This window comes from Mesoplodon mirus, assembly GCF_964341445.2.
Source record: "Mesoplodon mirus genome assembly, chromosome: X".
Taxonomy (NCBI): Eukaryota; Metazoa; Chordata; class Mammalia; order Artiodactyla; family Ziphiidae; genus Mesoplodon; species Mesoplodon mirus.
The window spans coordinates 13,694,139-13,715,989 of NC_138981.1; the positions used below are offsets into that span (position 1 = coordinate 13,694,139).

Below are 21,851 nucleotides of genomic sequence, written 5' to 3' on the forward strand. Positions count from 1 at the left end.
CAGGGCACGAACCCGTGTCCCCTGCATCGGCAGGCGGACTCCCAACCACTGCGCCACCAGGGAAGCCCCAGCTGTTTGCATTTTTAAGTTAACATTCTTTCTAAATAATAAGCTCTTTAAAGCCAAGATATTCGGATTTTGCATCTTTTGTAACCCCTCCCAAAGGGCCAAGACAGTGTATTGTATATGAGAGAAATCAAATACATTGAATAAATATTGACATTTTAAAGATCCTTTAGAGAATTCCCCCTTTCTCTCCAATCTTATTACCAAAAAAAAAAAAAAAAAGACAGCTAGTGTCTTTGCAAATGATTTTCACAAGTTTGCTGACTCACCACCACCAAAACTGTATTTCACAACTCTATATACAATTTAGGTCTGTACTGTATATTCCATTCTTAACCTAGTAATATCACAGCTTGCTGATGGCAGATAGCTGCAATGTCTTTTGGAAGGAAAGAGGCTGCTCATTTGTAAAAAGTGGCAAAGTCACCACTTCCACAAAGAACCAGGGAAACTTCCCCCACTTTATTTTTAAGAAACTTTACATTCATTTTTATAAAAATTTTTTTTGGAAACACAGAATATTCCACATGGTGATGCATTTGGTGTAAGATGCAGTATTGGGCACAACCTAAGTTGATGTGACCTGATGAAATGGGACATATATAGAGCATGGTGCTGGGAAGGAGAGTTATAAAAAGCAGCACAGGGTATCAGCTGCTCCAGCTAACCCTCTGGGCCTTGGGTGGCATTTGCTCTAGTAAATACCTGGCATCGTGCACTGCCGAAATAAAACCAGGGGTTTTTTTTTTTCCTTCTGTTCTATAAAGGCCCTTCCATTCTAGAACCATGAAGAATAGAATGTCCCCGAGACTCGATCCAGAGGCAATTCTTCTATCTCTGGTTCCCAGTAGGCTCTGAAATACCCCACAATTGTTTTGGGTTGGGTGGACTTTGTCCTGTGGCAGGCTGGTTTAGACTTTTCCTTCACTGTGGGTATTCTATGAAATCAGGGGAAAGACCCTTGGTGTAGGAGAACTGGGCACGCCATTTTAGGGAAACACAGCTCTTGGCAGATTTGAATTGCAGGAATCTAATTACTCGCCTGGAAGGGTTTTCAATGAGCCAGACACTGTGCTGGGCCTAGAGATCCAGAGGTGAGTAAAATGTGGTCTCTGTCCTGGAAGGGCTCCAGTCTAACAAGGCAGGCAGACATAAGATAAATTGAGTAGTAGGAATAAACAGGGAACAAGGAAAAGAAAAGTGGCTCTAACTTTGCAAACGAATTCTGTGACTCAAATATTGTTAGAATTTGGGGGTCGGCACCCACACTCCTGTTTACTTGAGTCACTGGACTCAATTTAACTAGAGGGTAAGGAGGAATTAGTGCTAATATATGCCCAGCTGCAGGTCCAACTCAAGTTTAAAGTACAGTTTCTGGTGTCTTAAAGGTGCTGGAAAGTCCTTGCTGACATTCCATTAGGAAGGACTTTCCCTCAACTCTAAGGTTCACAATGCAAATATCCCCAGGAGAGGGAATACGCTATCCTCAATTCATACTAAGCCATAAAGAGCTGATACGAAATTTTCTTTCTGATAGTAGGTTTAATGTCTGTGAAGAATAGTGAGAAAGAGCATGTTGGATGCCTGAGAGGAAAAATCAGATAGGACGAAGAGAGTTAAGAAAGATAGAAAGAAGGCATACAACAGAAGTACCAAAGATAAACTCATGAATTGCCTCCACCTGACATATTTTAATAATTACTTCAACGCTGGTCCACATTAAAAAAATAATGTTCTATGGTTATGTTTTGTATTTGAATTTTCCTAAAACCTAAAGCAAATGGATGGTAGCATTTCAGCCAGGAAAAATTCTATGCCTTCTTAGCTTTGTAGGAGCAGAGGTAGAATTAACTCTGCATGGAAACCGAAGCCCAAGGCTTTGATGGCCAAACAAAACACAAAGAGAACTATGCAGCCCACTGACTTCATAACAAGCAAGATCACACTTCCCAAGAGGTAATATATGTTTGCCAGAAGACAAAGATTTAAAAAAGGGAGTGACAATAGACGAGAAATCCATACATGTCCTGCAGATTCAAACACCTGAGGCACCTGAGTAAAATTTAAACAAATCTTTTAAATAGGAACCAAAGGTCTTAGCTCAGTGTTAGAAAATTTCTATCCAGTGATGCAGGACATAGTCTCTGATGATGAAAGTGTCAAATCTATTTCTGTGCACTTATCCTCTGATTACTTTTTAATTATTCACTTCCCTCATATGTTTGATCTTACTCTGTTTTCAAGTTTTTTGTTGACCCACCCCATTAAGTATTGACCATTCTTGACGAAAGTGTAAACAAGGACACACATCTTGCTTTGTATACCCTCTTCAGAGACAGTCAAATTCCAAATTCATATTACTTTAAAAGGCCTGAATCCACAGTGCAATAACGAGGTGAGCCTTGAGTATAATACATATTAGTGCTCAAACAATATTTACTGAATCGAGTATAATGAATTGTAGTATTAAGTCAGGGCATCATGACCTATGGTGTGCAACATGAAAGACAAAAGGAGAGGGTGAGCATTTTTAAAGAGGAGCAGCTGGTCTCATATGTCCACAATGTGTTTGCTAATATTTTTTTTCTTCCCTTACTTCCCACTGCTTCTGAGACTTTTCTGCCGAAACTCTGACTTTTATAGAAGCATAGGATTTTTTTTTTAAATTGAAGGTATTACAGGGCAAAATATCCTTGTTCTACTGATGAGGAAGTGACTTCTTTAAAAAGTTAAATGAGCTAAAATAATGGAGCCCATAAATAGGAAAGCTAGGACAAGAATCAAAGCTCTTGACTTCTATTTCAGAGCTATCATCTCCTACCCCACATTAATTCTTTATTTACTCCAACTCAAATCCAAAGACACAAACAAATACAATACCAAACACATGTCATTTTCGAACCAACCTTTTGGGGACTCAATTTTCAAAGAACTAGTGGAGGAAGAAGGTAAGATTTAAGATGAGAATATAAAGTATCTTAAAATTTCGCAAATGTCTAAAAAGACTGTTTAAGTTCAAGATGCCACAATTGACCTTCAAATAGGAAGCTCATTTGATAGTTTTATACAGCATGTATAGCTTATATAGCATATCTACTTTCTGAAAACTTTTACTATCCCAGGGATCAAAGGGCGGAAAAGACCCATTAAAGTTATTAAGTCAACTCCTTACCTTCAGACAACCTGTTGAGAACTTATTCTATTTTTAAAGACCTTCAGAGAAGGAGATTTTATATTCTCTCCTTGGATCTTATAATAAGTTACTCTAACATTGTGCAGAAATTCCTCCTTATATAACTTAAGTTATATTTGCTACAACTTAAATCAGTCGCTTTTTCCCACATTTGTTAACACGATAAACAAATGGCTACCATTTTTAGAAGGATGGAGGGATTACCTCACTGTTTTTGTTTCATTTTCGAAAATGAAATACATTTTCATCCCACCAGAGTTAGTGGACATATGTTTAGTCACCAAAACTATGTTGCTGGTTTAATTTTACAGTGTGTAAAATCAGCACCAAGATGTTCTTCATCTTGCAGTTTTCAGTTCACTGTATGGTTCAGGGCGCCTACTCTGAACCGTATGATGTTGAATGTTATCCTGGTTCCTTCTGATACTATAGTAGACTGGGGTTTTAGAGTCAAACACCCTTGGGCTAGGGTCTCTGGCCTCAGAACTAGCTGTGTGACCTAGGGAAAATCTGTCCTCTCCCTGAACCTCTATTTCCTCAGCTTTCAAAAAGAGATGATTTGGTTAAGAGCTTTAGTAGAATACACTATATGCTATATGCATAGACAGTCAAAAGTGGCATTGCCCTGTACTCTAGGGCCCTTGGTATTTTCTTGTAACTTCATGATTGTGCTTTCTGTTCCAGTCTTTAAGACAAAGAGTAAACTGACCAGGATAGATCCCTACGATCTCCAGACATTACTGTTTGCCTTCAGGGTCTTTTATTTTACTGACCAGGTACCTAGGGGCCCTATGCTACCTGCCAACTGCATAGAGTTCTCCAAACAATAAATAGTTATGGGATTGATCCTCCACAACAGCACCCCTCATCACCAAGACATCTGTGCCCCTCATCATCAAACTTTATCTGACCTGAAACTTATTCCTTTATGGTGTTAGAGGTGATTTACTTGTTAATTCCTTTTGATTCAGTTCATAATTGCAGGTGTTGATGATTCAGTGTTCCACCATCCCAGTAGTATCTGAGTTGTCATAGAGAGCTCTTGGGGATTGACATGCCTTCTACCTCTGATGATAGATTACAGGGACCACCGAGAGTAGGTGGGGTGTAGATTTCTAGACAGACATCCAACAGAGCTCCCTAAATAATCCTGTCTAATGACCAACTATCCACACACATAAAAGGCCAACTTTTCTAACATAGCCTCCCACCCTTGACCCATCCTACAGCCTGATGCAAGAACTTCAAAGATTCTAACTTTAACTATAGAATGATTTTTATGGCATAGGAAAAAAGAACATTCTTTATTTAGATGTCAGAGCTGAAAATAGAATGCACAGTGAACTAAGACCTGCCTAAATGTTACCAATGGTGATACTTTGATTATCTTACTCTCAATTGTGATGAGACACGTAAGCCCCTATTTTCTATTAGAAGGCAGCTATGCAAAGCTGTGATTTCTTCTCTCTGTGCATATTTGGACCATGTTTATCTTTATATCCTATAATCCAGGCAAAATTACATTCTCATTTTCCAAATCTGTGTCCAAATCCTCATTAGTTTTGGGACTTGACTTAATGCAGTAATTAATGACTGTAACATAAGCGCCCACATCAGAATTAAGCAATGAGGCTTCAGAGAAGTGCTGGAAAATGCCATGGAAACCACGATTCCCTTCTTCCTAGGGCAAGCAAGGTTGGGAGGGTGGGAGGTGCTGGCATGCATATACGTCAGTGGCTTCAGCAGGAGCTGAGCTAAGTGGTGCGGAGGGGGGGCTCTTTTGGACAGTGGTCCTCAAAAAAGATGCGCCTGAGGGTAGAAGCATTAAAGTCTAGAAAGTGTGTTCTGTACATGACAGACTCTCTTAAAGCGCTGGAAAGCTCTGCTGAGCTCCTGACTGGGTTCAGAAATACACATACACTCAAGGGCATAATACTGGTTCAAACACAACAGAGTAAGGATTTTACCCTTGTATGAAGGAAAAAAAGGGGGTTATGCAATGAAATACATGGCAGGCGGCATGACCACTTTTCCTTGACTGTTTGCCTGATTGGACTAGCAATAGCAACCAGTAGGTTTTTCTCCATTTGGAGGTAACTTTCCACTGCATTAACATTCATTAGAGTTTGCTCTGAAGGTGATGGTGCAAAGAACAGAATACCAAGAAGGTAGCTTAGGGCATCAGGAGCGCCACACCTCCTTCCATCATTTACTGTATCCTCTAGGCTCAAAGACCAGCCTCTCTAACGTCATCAGTTTATCATTCTGAGTCTCGGTTTCCTTGCTATAAAATGAGATTGAACCAGGAGATGAGATGAAGTCTGAGGCTCCTTCTAGCTCCGTCATAAGTCTATAATAAGTCTCAAAATGATCTCCTCTTTCCCAAACCGCAAAATTCCTTCTGGATGGGGAAATACAAGTGGGTCCTTCATGTCCCTTAGGGTTTGGGAGTCAGCAAGAGGGGATTCTGAATTGTAAGGTGCCTATCTCAAACTACTTTTGGACCTTTGAACCTTTTCCTCCCAAACTGAATATCTGAGGAGAGGAACTGATTTTGGAGTGGGGTAGGGAAGGTTGGACTACCTGCTGTTTAAGAGGCAGCCTTATACTCAACATATAGTTTACACCGTGACAAATACTTAACACTGAGCTCCCTATTGAGAAATTTCCCAATCGCAAATTAGATCATTTGTACCCTCTGATTCAACCAGCAGGAGTATCCATGAGATATTATTTTAGAATGTGTTCATGAATTATGGGGTTTATATACTTTCAGACAATTATACAAAGATGGTTGGCTAGGATAATTATTAACTGGATATGTAAGACTAAAGGAAATCACCTGGTAGATTTGAGCCAACAGAGTTCAAGGGCTAGTCTGCCATTATTAATCACCTGAATTTTCCTGTGGCGGGAAGCCAAGGGAAATTCAGAGGCCCTGGTGAGCCTGCTCAACTTATGTTGACGTGGGCTTCTGCCTGGTCCACAGTGCTGCTTTTCAAAGGCTCCCTGGATGGCACTAATCCCAAAATAAACACAAATAATATCACCATGGCTCTTATGAAACGCATGAATTACTTTAGTGCATTCTCATAGCACATAATTCAAAGAAAAGACACTCCGTTTTAAGATGGGAAAAAATCGTCTATCCTCAAAGCTCAACAGTCTTTCCAATAAGTCTATCCTTGCTTGTGGCATTTAAAATTACAAACCAACATCTGATACAACATTTATCATTGGACAGTCATTGAAAAACATTTAAGGACATATATAATTATGTGAAGTTCTACAACGTGACACACACTCAGAGCAAGGCCGTCCCATATGGGATTGATCATCCCTTTCCAAGGACAACAGAACAAATGTTTTATGTGATGTTCCGTTTTAGTGGGGATATTTTGCTAAATCTGAGCAGTTAGATGAAAGATAGAAAGCAACAAGTAAGCTAAGGGATTAAAGACAACACTCTGGGGGTGGGGCAGATGTCAGTTCTGAAGTTCAGGAGGACTTGGGTTCAAATCCAATCTTACTAAGTGACCATGAGAAGTCACTTAATTTTTCTTCGATCTGCAGTTTTTCTCAGTCCCCGATTCATACTAAATGTTCAGTGAATGTCACAGTCACCCTGGGTTGGCTGTAGAATAAGGGGAGGGGAGTGGCGAGACAGTTCTCCCCATTCTTCCTAACCCATACACACGGACATTTCCTTACTCAGTACCTGTTACACTCAGGCTCCACTCACCTTCCATGAGTCCCAAGCAGATGCCTACTCTCTGTGCCTTGGGTTTCCTCCCTTTGGGAGGTATATCGCTCCTAGCAGAAGTGACAGTTGCATCTTTTTTTCAGCTAATGGCTTGGGCCCCCTCTTTAGCTGCTTGTTAAGAGTCAACTAAGGAATTGTGCTTGGTTTCAAAGTGTTATCTAATCAAGAATGGACCATCCTACCGTCTGACCAAGACTCCGTTCTCACTCCAACCTTTGCCACCAGAAACAGTGGCCAGCAACTCTCCGCCAGTTACCACAGCAGAGGTCTTAGTGCGGCAAAATACCAGCAAAGTAACACAATTTTGCTCTCAGCTGTCAGCAGATGAAAAGTCACTTTGGTTTTCTTAAAACCATATCTGCATTTCACAAGCACTTGTTCTTTTTCTCTTTCACCAAAAGTAAAATAATCCCAAATAAAACATTGCTATACAGTGCTATTCCCTCTTTTTTCACCTCAGTGTCACCATTAAATAGCTGTGAACTGAGGCAACAGAGTGACTGTGGACAAGTCAGTTGTCATTATTTTAATGTGCAGGCTAATAACATTTTATCTTCATGAATATTTGGTTGCATAAATAAATACTAGCTGTGAAATGACTGAAATTTAAAATGTAACTAAACTGTGGGCAGAATTAGTTGTATGAATCTTTGATAATTTTTTTTTTTTTTTTTTTTTTTTTTTTTTTTTTTTTTTTTCTGTACGCGGGCCTCCCACTGCTGTGGCCTCCCCCGTTGCGGAGCACAGGCTCCGGACACACAGGCTCCGCGGCCATGGCTCGCGGGCCCAGCCGCTCCGCGGCACGTGGGACCCTCCGGGATCGGGGCACGAACCCGCGTCCCCTGCATCGGCAGGCGGACTCCCAACCACTGCGCCACCAGGGAAGCCCCTGAATCTTTGATAATTTGAGCTCTTCTTTCTGATGGTGTTCCATTTAGCCCTCTCCCATTCACCATCTTCGAAACATTTTCATTCCGGAAATATCAAAACATTTGGAAAAGTTTTAGCTGCAGATTTATCAGTCGCTCTCCAAGTTGAATCCAATCCATATTTGGACTTAATTAACATGGGCCCACCATATGTGTGCACTTTTTCTGAAAGGACCAGGCACAGATGGGAGCAGATACTGTATTTCTGTCCTTCCCAGCTAGTACTGCTCAATGCATATGGGTATTTTCTGTGTGTGATGCCTTTATAATGTTTGGTAAACATGGACCTTCCTAGTCAGCCACTGGCATTTTAGTCAGGGGAGAGGAGTAGAACAGCTGATGAACCAGCAGCGTTGCCATTCATCTCCTGAAGATCCCAAGGTCAACACGGAAAAACAGGTTTTATATTTATTTGGAATTAACTAAGGGGATAGAGTCTATCTGCACAGCTAACGACCAACCTGGGGTTTAGTTTCAGCCCTAGACAATATTGAAAAAATGATTTCTCTCTGGTGTCCTAGCCACAGAGTTCTGAGCCCTGTTATCCACCTAGGTTCACCCTTCCATTTGATACTCTCGGTATCAAAGTCTGCTCTCAGGGATAGCGGTGGGGAACCTGAGAATCTATCAACTCATAGGCACAAAGGAGGAAATGAGTAACTTGTACTTGAAACACTATACTCTCCCTAGATTTGCATCTTAATAGTCATGGAAGCCTTTAGCTAAATGTCTATTAGCTCATTATACTTGGCAGCCATGAATTTTCAACCTTTACTTATATAAAAAAAAGCACAGCCACATTTCATGCCTTGCATGCCTAGCCAAACTTGGACCAATTACTTTTGTTCTCTGTGGACGAAGATCCTTTCGCGGGTACCTTGAGTTTTGATTCAGGATCATCAAATGATTATTGCAAGTCATACTTCCCTGACAGACCCAAAGGGCCCTCTCAGGATCTAGGTCTGGAAGGGTAGGTTATCTGCTCTACCCGATCAGTGTGAGCGCTTATCTAGGCCCCAAGGGAGTAATGAAAAGCCTTTTACTTGATTTAGTTCAGCTATGTCTGATTTACATAATCTGGAAGGATTCTTTAAATGAGAATTTGAAAACAACTTTAAAAAGTTGAATAATAAATGCAGAACTATTGGGATAGACTCCATTAAAAGAATATGTGTATGTACACACACACATATATACACATATACATTAATATCTTATTAATGTTAAACTATGATCTCCTTCAAGAGAGAAACTCTTATTTCAAGCGTTTGATAAGCATGACGCTCAATAAATGCTTGCCAAAAATTGCTAAATGGATGTAGTAGATTACAGCCCAGGTGGAGTTCCGTTTAACACGAATCCCTCCTCACTAAAGACCTGGAGCTGGTCTTCCTCCACGCTCTGACCTCCTCCTTGCTCAGTACCAGGAGCTTTTGTAAATTTTTAGTTGGGGTTCATCCAGTGAATGTTGCAGCCACCACCCCAATTTCCTTTGAAATTTCTCGGTGGCTGATTTTTCTAGTCAGAGACCAGAGACAGCGCCCTGAGTAGAGTTCCACTGTCCACCTTTGCACACTCGTGTGTGTTAATAAGCACGTGGTCTGGCTTCCTCTCTGCTGTACCTTCCCCACCCCTCTTAGCAGCTTTCCCAATTTTCTAGCCACACCCACCATATTCTTGGTTGCCAACGAACTGACCTTGTTTGTACTGCCTTGACCTTACCAGCATGCCACTCCATGGAGACTGAGGCTCGTGATTAACCCCCCTTGTCTCACTACCCCCAGTCCAATCACTTAGAAGCCTACTTGGGCCTCATTGTCCGGACCCGGGTTCAAGTAGAAAGTCATATTTTCCAAAGAGAGTGCTAGAGCTACGGAAAAATCACAGACCCTTTTCTCAATCCCTTGCTATTTCCCTTTCAAATTTTTCTCCTTTTAGTCCATCACAGGGACAGTAAATGAAAGTCCTCCCTTGGGACATGCTGAAGTAGAGCTTCTTAAAATGTGCTCCACAAGACCAGCATCAGTTTACCTAAGCTGCTTCTCCGGAGGGCCTGCGAACCTGCATTCCTACCAAGCCCTTCGGGTGACACGCCCACCAGAATTTGAAACCCATGGTGCTAAAGGAGATCTTGATCAGACAACCAGCCTGGTGGGGCCTTTTAATCCAATGACTCCTCTAACTCTTCCCTCCCTCTCCCCATATGTGTGAGTTGTATAAATGATGCACATTTGGGACTTTCCTGGTGGTCCAGTGCTTAAGACATTGCCTTCTAATGTAGGGGGTGCAGGTTCGATCCCTGGTTGGGGAGCTAAGATCCCACACGCCTCGTGGCCAAAAAACCAAAACATAGAACAGAAGCAATATTGTAACAAATTCAATAAAGATTTTAAAAAATGGTCCATGTCAAAAAAAAATCTTAAAAAAAAAATAACTTGACTTCTAACTTGCCCCACGCTAATTTCACTTAAGGTCTAGGTATGTTAGGAGGACACTCTTGTTCAATACATGATGCATCCTGTCAAATCTCTCTGACATTAGAATGTCACATGGTTTAGAGATTTCCAGGTACACCTGAGAGGAAAGGGTCAACAGACCTACACTGTACAGTAAGGCTGTCCTTATGTTCTTGGAGAAAGAGTGGATAGCATTCTACGATGTTGGATGACAAAGCCCTATGGGGGCAACAAATATCTCACCTATATACCCAGACTGCCAGAAAGTTCCAATTTTAAGAAGCATTATTATTTGGACTTAAGGCTTTCATCATATTCAAGAGTGGAAATTCACCTATAAGAGGAAATCTTCATGCTGGTCACTGTCACTTACAGTTTAGAATCATAGAAATTTTGAGCAGGATGGGGTCGTGGGTGAGGAATGAGGCCCAGAGATTTAGTTAAGGTCAAATTGCTCTTACTCTGTAAGCCTGGTCCACCACCCAGGTACCTGGATCCCCAGTCAATGGTGCTTCTCCTCTGTGAGGTGGCCAGGAGAGGCTGGAGTTTTTAAAAGGAAAAGTCATGGGAAGCCTGGATGCCTGCAGAAAAGTCATGGGAAGCCTGGATGCCTGCAGAAAAAATGAAAGGTCTACAACCTATTCTGCTAGCTTCACAGACAAAAGAGGGTGATAACAGATTCTTTTTCTAAGGAGGAAACGTGATAGAGTGGAAAATAATAAATAAACTTTGACATCAATTAAAGTTGGGTTCAAATCTAACTTTGGTTGCTTACTGGTTTTGTGACTTTGGGAAAACAGCTTAACCTCTCTGAGCTCCGATGTGCTTATCTCAAAGACAGAGAATGCTTTGTGTCTCGTGAGATGGTACTCCATGACTGCAAAATAATGAGAGCACCTGACCTACAGCAGGTGCTCAGAGAATGATTATCAATACTATTGACATCACTTGAATTTTTATCTTTCCTTATTAAGTATTTTAATCCTAAAAGAACGCCATAGGTTCTATCCCCTCTGATATTTCTGTGAACTGCTAGGGTTTGCAGTGTGCTACAGAGTGTGCTAAGCATGGTCTCTGACAGAGGAACAGCAGCAATATACCTGAGACTCTTGTTTTTCCTGAAACACAGAAGCATCCCCTTACCCTTCCTTTCCAAACAAGACAGACTACTAAAACCATCAGAATTCACTCTCTCAAAAGAGGATGTTGGCAATCTTTGCTTTAAGCAGGAAAATCCCTAATGACAATTTGTAACTCCACCTGAAAATTCATTTTCCCTTCAAGTGGCTTTTTTTCCCTCAAGAATCTTTTGCTGGGAATGGACTTCCACTTCTAATACTGAGTGCCTTATGAACGAGTAGTTGCTTTGTGAGTCAAGGAACCTCCTGTCCTCCATGACGTTATAAAGTTAAGTGATTAGTTCGCATGCTTCTAGCAATAGGAGAACAGTCCTGGCCGTGGACCCAGCTACCTGAGCAAGGCTCAAGGACAGGTGGACAGGGCTCCGGGCTTTCTTTCAGCTTGATTTGCCTTATTTCTAGTTCCCACTAAAATGCTAGCAACTTACAGAAAGGGCCAGGCCAACTTTCTGGCTTCTTTTGCCAGTCTGGGAATTTGGCAACATCCCGTGGGCTCAGATGACCCTTCTTCTCTTCTAAATCCTCTGTCCTTTCCCATTTCTGCTGAATAAAAGCCTTAAGTTCTCCCACAGAGCTTGAGGATGAAGATTCATTCATTTGCTCAACAAATATTTACTGAATACCTAATCTGTTCAAGGCATTATTTTAGATGGTGAAAAAGAGAGAGTTGTAGCCTTTGTGCTTCTTGCATAAGGGAAGAACCTTGCGTAGGAGAGAAATAAGTAAATTAAAAAGTATATTTGATTTAAAAAACTATAACATTAACTCAGTTTACAATGTCTGCATCTATCAGTCTTTTAAACTTTAAGTAAGGTATAAACCCAAGAGCTGGTTTGATGGCAAGGTGAACTGAATAGGAGAGTAGTAAGGAAGGGGAGGGAGATTTGGGGGGAAGCTGACTTCCTGTGCTTTGTCTTATTCTTTTCCCTTTAAAATCAAAATGTTCACTCAGCCTTCTTACTCTCTATAAAGAAGTAGGGCCTCTATAAGGGAACTTTATTCCTTCCCTTGGGCAAACAGGAGCAGAGGCGCCCTGAATGCATGCATGTCGCCACAGTGACAGTGGGGGATACGCGACAATGCTTCAGGAAATGAGTTCTTTAAGAAAAGTCAAATGGAAAATGGGTGGCCTCAGCTCACTGCCTTCACACACAATGGCCTTAATATTTTAGATGGTGAGGAAGACGAGAGCAAATCTGACATGCTGTAGGCAGTGTCTGCTAGCAAAAAAATCTGACTTTCAATAAAAATACTTAATTCTGTGAGACCCCCTCCCAAAAAAGATGGAGAGCCAGAGTAAAGGGGATAAAAATAGTTCGCATTTTAGTATATGTTGTATATGTCAGTCTTATTTGGTGCAATTTCTGCATCTCTGTACAAAATAATATCATCTCGTTCTTTCCCCAAAACTCATGTTTTTAAATTAAAAAATAGCTTTTAAAAAAAGCAGTGGTGGTTACTTTTGAAGGTTCTTGACTGAGAAGAGAGCACATGGGAATGTTCTGGGGTGATGGGAATATTCTAAATCTGGTCTGGGTGCTTGTTAAACAGGTGCATATAGATGCAAAAAGGTATCACGCTGTAACTTAAGATTTGTGTATTTTTACTGTGTATAATATATACTTCAATGAAAAGGAAAAAAATAAGTAAAAGGCAAGTCTGAGTTTTAGGCCTGCAGATGTGTGGTACACTAGACATCATAAAGTATGGGCTCTGCTGGCCATGAAAGAACTGATTAGATCTTTCCAATCGCTTCCCATTTGCTCAGCGGATGATGTGATTTAGCAAAGTCGGGAGCTGTTAACTTGACTCCTTGTTATTGGCACCCATTGAGTTCCCATACAAAACCTACCTAGAAAGGAAATTAGAAAAATAAATAAGGAAGAAGGGAAATACCCACTGAGTTCTCAGCTGAGACAAAATTCAGAGAGAGTTTCATGCTCATTGGGAATTTCTCTCAGGGGGGTTTTCCACGGCTGTTAATAGTTTTGACCTCAAGAATTTTGGGTCCCTATAGGATTGTTAGGTCTGCCACAAAGGCAGAAATATCATGTCTGAAGCCTCTTCCCCCTAAATAAATGTGAAAAGTTCACTTCACAGAAGAATTGTATTCAGCAAATCTATGATTAAGAATACTAAAATTGGGTTGTTTCCAATAGCAAACAAAATAGAACTGAATTTCCTGTTGCATGTTTTTAAGCTGCATTCATTTTTGCTATTATTATTTTCTAATTTCTCAAAAGTAAACTTTTCAAAATCATAATGAAATTTCCAGGTTTTCTAGTTTTGATTCACTTAAACTATACACATGCCCTCTTGATTATTTTTATATGATGGACATATTTTTGTTTGATGTAAATATTTCCTCTTTAAAAAAATAGAAAAGAATAAATAGATTCTTACTGTGTTAGTAACAGTTTTAAACCCACAGAACCTTTTGAGATTTCCCTCCCTTAATAAAGTGTCAAATTTTTAAAATTTTTTGATTACTAGAGATTTTCATTTTGATTCTTTTACTCTTCCCTTACTTTAAAGAGTTCATGGCAGGGGCCTCCCTGGTGGCGCAGTGGTTGAGAGTCCGCCTGCCGATGCAGGGGATACGGGTTCGTGCCCCGGTCTGGGAGGATCCCGTATGCCGCGGAGCGGCTGGGCCCGTGAGCCATGGCCGCTGGGCCTGCGCGTCCGGAGCCTGTGCTCCGCAACGGGAGAGGCCACAACAGTGAGAGGCCCGCATACCGCAAAAAGAAAAAAAAAAAAAAAAAAAAAAAGAGTTCATGGCATTGATCTCAATAAAATAAAACCTCAGAAAAAAGTCTTTATGCTGTGAAGAAATTTAAATATCTTTAACTATATTTACACTGCTATCTCTAAATGAACTCCACAACTGACAAAAATTATTTTTCCTGTCTAAAATGTTATTTTAACTCAGATGTTTAGAACCCAAAACTATTGTTTTTCCTTTAGAAACATGGTATTTGTGTTCTCAGAATAGCTCAGAGAAGGTAGGTAATTTATTTAGCAATGAAGGTGAAATACTGTATGTTTATGGCAAAATTTTAATAATAATAATATAATTATAATATAGCAAAACAATATTGAATAAAACATAATTTTACCCTTCAGATATTCTTTAAAGAAAGGCATGTTTAATTACATAAAGACAGCCTACATGTCTTTATGTAGAATAGCCTACACTTGTCAATATAGATAATGCAGAATGAACAGAGTTAAAAAAAATATGGGGCTTCCCTGGTGGCGCAGTGGTTGGGAGTCCGCCTGCCGATGCAGGGGACGCGGGTTCGTGCCCGTCCAGGAGGGTCCCATGTGCCGCGGAGCGGCTGGGTCCGTGGGATGGCCACTGAGCCTGCGCGTCCGGAGCCTGTGCTCCGCAGCGGGAGAGGCCACGGCAGTGAGAGACCCGTGTACCGCAAAAAACAAAAAAAAAAGAAGAAAAAAAAATATGAATCATCCCACCAACCAGAAATATCTACTCTTAATATAGTGTTGTGTTTACTTCCAATATTGAAAACATATTTACATAATTGAGATTATACTGCACTGTTTTGTATCTTGCTTTTCCCAGTCACTGTTGTATTTTGATGATTTTGAAGATTGTCAGCATGGATTCTTTGTCTAACCTCACTTCAAATCCCAAACCTTTTCTTTCTTTAAAATAACTGGGCCACTCTTTTTTTAATTTTGTCTTGGCTTGTATAGAAGGTATAACATGAAGCTGAGAAAGGAAAGAGAAGGGAACCAGGAGGGGAGAGCATGACAGAAAGGGAGAGTTTAGGTAATGGTGTAAGAGTCAGAAGGGTCTATGGATAGAAAAGATGTTTGAGAGAAAATGAACAGAACTTGGAGCAGTGAACTTCAGAATAACATGGATTCTAGTATTAGAGCTAAATGGCAATAAGCATCATTTGATCCTACCCCATCATTTGGTGAGGATGCGTGTTTATTGAGTTTAAGATCTTGCTTTGGGGACAGAGACAGTTGGAGGCAGTACTTGAAAGGGAACACAGGTCTGCTGATTCTCAACTTAATTTCCTCCCTTGAATCTCTGAGGTATAGAAAAACTGAAGAGCAAGAGGTGTGTACCATTTCCTTGAGGACTAAAAAAGGAAATAGTAGAAAAGAGGTGGTGGCTTAATCAATATCCTGATAAAAGACTTGATCAGAGCTGGCTGGAGCTTGGAAAGTTAAGGAAATGGGGAGCATAGTAGTCCCCCCAGGGTGCAGAGAGGAGAAGACTATGTATTTATACAAGCCACCATCCTCAAATGGTTTGGTTTTGTTTTTTTTTTAGATCAAGGATTACCCGCTCCAGATTGGTCAAAATTCTAGAATGAATGCTACAATGTACAACTGACCTATCCACGTAGTTAGCAAATGAAAAGATATTGAAGTTTTTGCCCACCTGATGGAAGGAGAACGAATACTTATCATAACCAATTATGCTTATCACATCATTTATTGTCCTTGAAGCAAAGCCCACCTGTCCAATTCTACAGCAGTATAAACTTTACATCTTTTGGACATCAGTGTGTGTAAGAAGAGCCCACGGTTCTTGTTACACTATTTCTCAGTGCTCTTCTTGATTCTAGAATAAACTTGAGACCAGTGCCACTGGGGAGATGAGACTCAGAGGCTGGAAGATGGGAAATGGAGAGTGAGGGGTTACAGCAAAATTCTATAGTATTTAAAAAATTTACCAATGACTACTGTTCATTTGAAAATTAGAAAGCATTGTCCTGAGTGAGAGCTGAGACTCCATTACTTGAATCAGTGTCACTCTGCTTAATGCCAAATGTGTTTTTGGTTTGCTTCTCAAGAACCAGACCTCAAAAATTAAAAACTTGTTTTTAAAATTTTTTTTCTCTGCTAAGGCTCACCTTGACCTTATCCTGTCCCATGGACTTGAAGAATTTTCCAATGGATGTCCAGACGTGTACAATGCAGCTGGAGAGTTGTAAGTCACTACTACTGAAATGACCACCTGCTTGTTTTAAACAATGACCTGGTTCTTTCAATGTGTCATTAAGGAGAAAAACCCCGTAAGACTCATCCTCTACCTACTTAACAACTCCCGAGGTCCTTAAGGGAAGGACAAGCAAAAGTGTGTGTGCATGTCTTATATCCAATAGAGAGAAGACCATTTTTCAAGGTAAAATGCCAAATAACTTGCCCTTCCTCAAAAAATGAGCCTGATTTAGTAAGCTTTTCTTTGAAATGAAAATGTCTCCTGGGAAAATTAAGATTATTAGTCATTTAACCTGTATAATGAATCGCATTCTAGTCAGAAAATTGTATCTCCTTCTATCTTATGCTTGTATAGACCTTCACCCCAAAGGAATTTTGGCAGGAAGGGATAATTGATTTGAGGACAAGACGCAGGGGCCTTAGCCAGAGGAGGATGCAAAAATGAGGGGCATGAGATGGTAAGGAATAAAGGCATCTCCCTTAGATGAGCAATGGATATCCAAAGGCCTGGTGAAGGGAATAGAAAAATGCTACTACTTTGTCCCCTTTATGCCATGGCCCTGACGCCACTGAAATCTCTGACATGTGCCGTAAGTTGCTGATGCCTCCAAGGTAATGGGATTTTTAGACAGGAGACATGAAATTTTTTCTGGCTTGCTCTGTCAGTTTCTCTGTTTGTAAAATGCAGAGAATAATAAGTGCTACTGACCTACAGGGATGTTAGGAGATTTAATGAGGCAGGGGCAAGAAAATACTTTTAACTTCATAACAAATGTAAAAAGACATATCAACTATTATTAAAAAAGAGGCGGTGACAGGGTTTCCTTCTGATCATTTAAAATCACTGTAGATTTCCCTTGAAACTTCCTACAGAAATAAACAAAATAATGAAACATCTTTGTTTGAGGAAGTTGTCAGGAATAAAATGAGAATTTCTGGTTTACAGTAGGCTTTATGTATTCATCTTTTCCCTATCGCCCCTTCTCTTGAGAAGACAGTTAAGAAAAACTTTTTCCTACGTAATGATTCCTTCTTTGTGACTTCTCTACTGCTCCCAACTCTCCCCTGACTCAACCCAACACTTAGTTTCTCTATAAAACAGCAACCATAGCTGTCATCTGAGGCTCCTCCAAGGCTTAAAAACTCCAATTAGTAAATATGCTTGGCCCTTGCAGGACCTAGAAGTAATGAAATCAAAGAAGCAGTGATGTGTTTACCACTGACTTTGACTGTGAAGGGTGGGAACTGCTCTTTACTTTTCTACCCTCATATTACGTCCTCCTTCCCCACATCTTTACCTCTTGTGTTTGCCCCCAGCTGGGGTTTCCGGGTGGCTGACAAGGACTATTATTGTAGTGGTCAGCAAGAAGCTGACCAGATAAGAATAGGGGGTGTTTGGCAAGCTTCTAGTATTTGGTGGAGATACCCCAGAAGGGCTCATGCAGCACTGATGTGGAAGAGATAGGGTTGGCCATTCTCTTTGTTGACCATCAATGCTTATACAAAGTCCCCTTTGTGATTCCTTACTTGTTTTTATTTTCTGGCTTTGAATGGAAAAGGTGGCCCAAAGAAAGAGGAAAGTAGATTCCAATTAACTTTGCCATTGATTTCTGGGTAGCTCTGGTGAGTCACCACCTTGCAGTAAACAAGAATAAGAATCTATAAACTTAATAAACTTGCTGAGGTTACTGGCCAGCCAAAACCTCACATAATAACCCTTGCCCTCCTCAATCTCCTTTTAGAGTTCAAATATCACAAATAAAGAAAGAAGGGAGAACTGATGCCTGAAAAAAGAGTAGCCTTCATTTCCGGGGTGTAAAAAACCCAGAAGCCCTTGACATAATGACCTAGTTAGCAGGAGCTTGGAGACTAAGTGCTAACTTTGGTTACTAAACTGATAACAATCTTACTCTCGATGGTTCAAAAGTCACATAACAATATGATTTTATATAACAGAGAATCTGTTTTACTTCATATTAACCATTGTGATGTGTGGGCCCCTTTAGCAAGACACTAGCACAAATGAATATGCTTGATTTGCATATCCCACAGCTTCCTCTTAGGTTACCTGCCTATAGCCTTCCCCGCTTGCTAAAGCAACTGAGGATTGACCATAAGGACTTGAACATAAACTTTCTCAAAACAAAGCTAATAGACCCTAGGAGAGGGGCCAAGTTTGCAATGGAAATATTTTAAATTAATATTTATAAATCCATCCTCTTTTTTTTTTTAAAGGAATGCTTTTCATTTGAAATACTAAGACTGATGCCATGAACTGCATTGTCTTAATGGATATCCACAGACACAGCTCTTTAAAGTAAAGACAGTCTTCAAAGGATTTCTGTTTGTTTACTTGTTTGTTCTTCAGAAACATTTAGTGGATAGAGTGGGCAGAAGAAACATGGACTTTATAAATTCCGTTCTCCCATTACACAGAAAAAAAATCATTCAGAAACAGCTTGCTGTCTTCCATTTCTTTGGCTCCAGTGACATGTAGTTGTCATGATGATTGCAGCTCTTTTATTAAAAAATGCTCTTGAATTGATTGAGCATGTCACTTTAGATGATTTCCTTGTTTGTTTCTTTACATGGCTAGACTTTCAAGCTTTCTTGGAAAGACGCATTCAATTTTTTACTATGATTTGTTTACTCCAGTTGGGTACACGATGAATGACCTGATATTTGAGTGGTTAAGTGATGGCCCAGTTCAAGTTGCTGAAGGATTGACCCTGCCTCAGTTCATTTTGAAAGAAGAGAAGGAGCTCGGCTACTGCACAAAGCACTACAACACTGGTAAGTTTCCTCTGAGATGCTAAACCCAAGGGGGCTCCATCTGCCGCTTGGAGTATATATCCCATCACCTTAATTGCTGCATATTTACCAAGAAAGTGGAGCTATAAGGCACCGTCCTGGGCTTGGCTCAAAATCCCCGCAACACATAAGATGCCTATATCCTTTCGAACAGGTCAGGGAGCCCAACAGATAATTTTTCCAAAAGAGAGAGAGAAGGAAAAAGATTTGGGGATCTTTTGCTGTTCCCTTGCTGACCATCTACTATCACATGAGTCTGAGGAAAAGTGTATGAGACCTTGTAAATGGTGCCGGAAGTGTATGAATTCTGGCCCATTCCCAGTATCCATTCTTGACGTTAGCTCCTCGGGTCAATTTGCACTGTCTGCCTTAGTGGAAGACAGAAATAATAACATAGGTCTTTGCAAGCCCAGAAATACAGCTGTTGTACTCCCCAGTCCTATAGACAGCGTGCACGAAAATCAGCTTGCAGGGAGTCAGCTGGCTCTAAAGTCACGCATTGTCTGTGGTGCTGACAGACACATGGGGCAGGGGGAGAATGTGAGGTAGTGGCAACAAGCGGGCATCTGTCGTTCCCTGGAAGATTACGCCCGCCGAGGAAAGTTGATAGCTTTTCCTATGAACGTCCTCATCTTTGATGCCACACAGCTGATCAAGGAGAGGCAGTCGAGACATGATGGTTTGCTCAGTGACTGCTCTGGTCCATGAACACTTGTTCCAGAGGTCAACAATGCTTCCTATGAAATAACTAAAACCTGACTCTAAGGTGTTCTTCCTGGCCAAGAAGAACCCAACCCCACCTCATAATTCGTGTGAGCGAAGCCAAATTACCTTCTGGGTTTCTAACTCCAAGCCAATTAAAGAGGAAGGAAAGTGGTAAGGGGCAGTAACATCTGTCTCTTAATAGTATGTTACAAGTTTTAATATCTTTATATGCACTCTATTTTATAGGCAATGCAACACTGTAAACAGATTCTAGGCATATTCTAAATGTCCTCAAGCAATCACCCAGGAGGTTATGAAATTTTTAGTGACTAGATTATATTCATGCTTTCTACAAATGTATATTTTTCTTTTGCTATTGGTAACACAAAGATAGATACACAATTATCCAAATCCTTTAGGAGCCCCATGTGAACTTTACTACTTAGGAAGGAATGGTTTCAACTATTTCATACTATATGTTATATATTATATGCTGTGTAGTATATGCTATGCATATATGCTGTAGGTTATATATTATATCCTATATATGACATACTATAACCCCCACAAAACATGAATATTTTCTTTCCAATGGATAGTCTAGAAAATTCTGAAGCTCTGTCTAAATAATCAGGCTGCAACAAGCACAGATTTGAAAATTAAATACGCCACATGGTTTTGGTCCAGTGACTCTTTAGATCACTCGTTCTCACACTGTCATTTCCATTACGGGTTGAGTTGGAAAAGAGTTGAATTGGGTGTGTAGTGTCAGCGTTTTGTGCAATCTTTCAAATCCATCTTTAATGCTCCTTTTTAATATAAATAAAGTGGGAGGCTGGAATGGGAAGGATAAATTCAAATTGGATTTTAAATCATCACTTCTTGTTTCCAGGAAAGTTTACCTGCATCGAGGTTAAGTTTCACCTGGAACGCCAGATGGGATATTACTTGATCCAGATGTACATCCCCAGTCTGTTGATAGTCATTTTGTCCTGGGTCTCTTTTTGGATAAACATGGATGCAGCCCCTGCCAGAGTTGCACTGGGCATCACGACAGTCTTAACGATGACCACCCAGAGTTCAGGCTCCAGGGCATCTCTGCCAAAGGTAAGAAATCTCCTCACTTGACAACAAGTGACCTGAGAGGTTTGTCAAAGGTCTTATGGGCTGGAGAATTCTGTGAAGACAGAAATGTTTGCTACCCTGTGGCACTGTTGGAAATGCAAATGCAGTAAGAAGAGAATGGAAAGCTGAGTTTGAGAGTTAGAGCTCTGAGGACATGGGGGATCTTCACAATCAGATCAGTTAGGGGAAAGGAGATTCAGGGTTGAGAGAGAAGAGGAATGAGTGGAGGCAGAAACATGTCTCAGGAATTCTAAGAAGCCCTTGAGTACTTTTGACCTCGTGTTGTTTATGAGGCATGAAGCTTGCAGGAACTGGAGTAAGATCGATGCAACTTACGTTGTATTGTCAAGTAGTTACTGGGGAGGCTATTGTGGTTCACATGCTCAGTGAAGTCATTTACAGTAATAAAAGATTGACTTAAGCTCCTGCAAATTTACACAGAAAAGCTATATGCGATGAGTATACATAAGAAATAAAGGTGCAGTATGAGGGTGCATCCAATCAGACACATGGATGTTTGCTATGCCTTAATTTACGTTCATGGCTAATAACACTACTATTTTGAGTGACACAGTTACCTAGAGAAGAACAGTGGACTCACTGAAGATGGTGAAAATTCTGGCTACTGTGGCAGGTTGATAGAGAAGTGTGGAGTGGATACTGGGGACAGAAAGACATTTT

At 40.6% G+C, this 21,851-nt stretch overlaps 1 protein-coding gene across 2 annotated transcripts in view; it reads left to right on the plus strand.

The window, feature by feature from the left end:
- GLRA2 (glycine receptor alpha 2) overlaps positions 1 to 21,851 on the plus strand; it is a gene marked incomplete at both ends in the record, with an annotated part of 179,726 nt that overhangs the window by 46,737 nt on the left and 111,138 nt on the right. For both annotated transcript variants that reach the window (XM_082610713.1, XM_082610712.1), the window contains 3 exons: positions 16,436 to 16,518; positions 19,185 to 19,322; positions 20,938 to 21,152. In XM_082610713.1, coding sequence (XP_082466839.1) covers positions 16,436 to 16,518; positions 19,185 to 19,322; positions 20,938 to 21,152 — 436 coding nt within the window. The remainder of the gene's footprint in view (positions 1 to 16,435; positions 16,519 to 19,184; positions 19,323 to 20,937; positions 21,153 to 21,851) is intronic.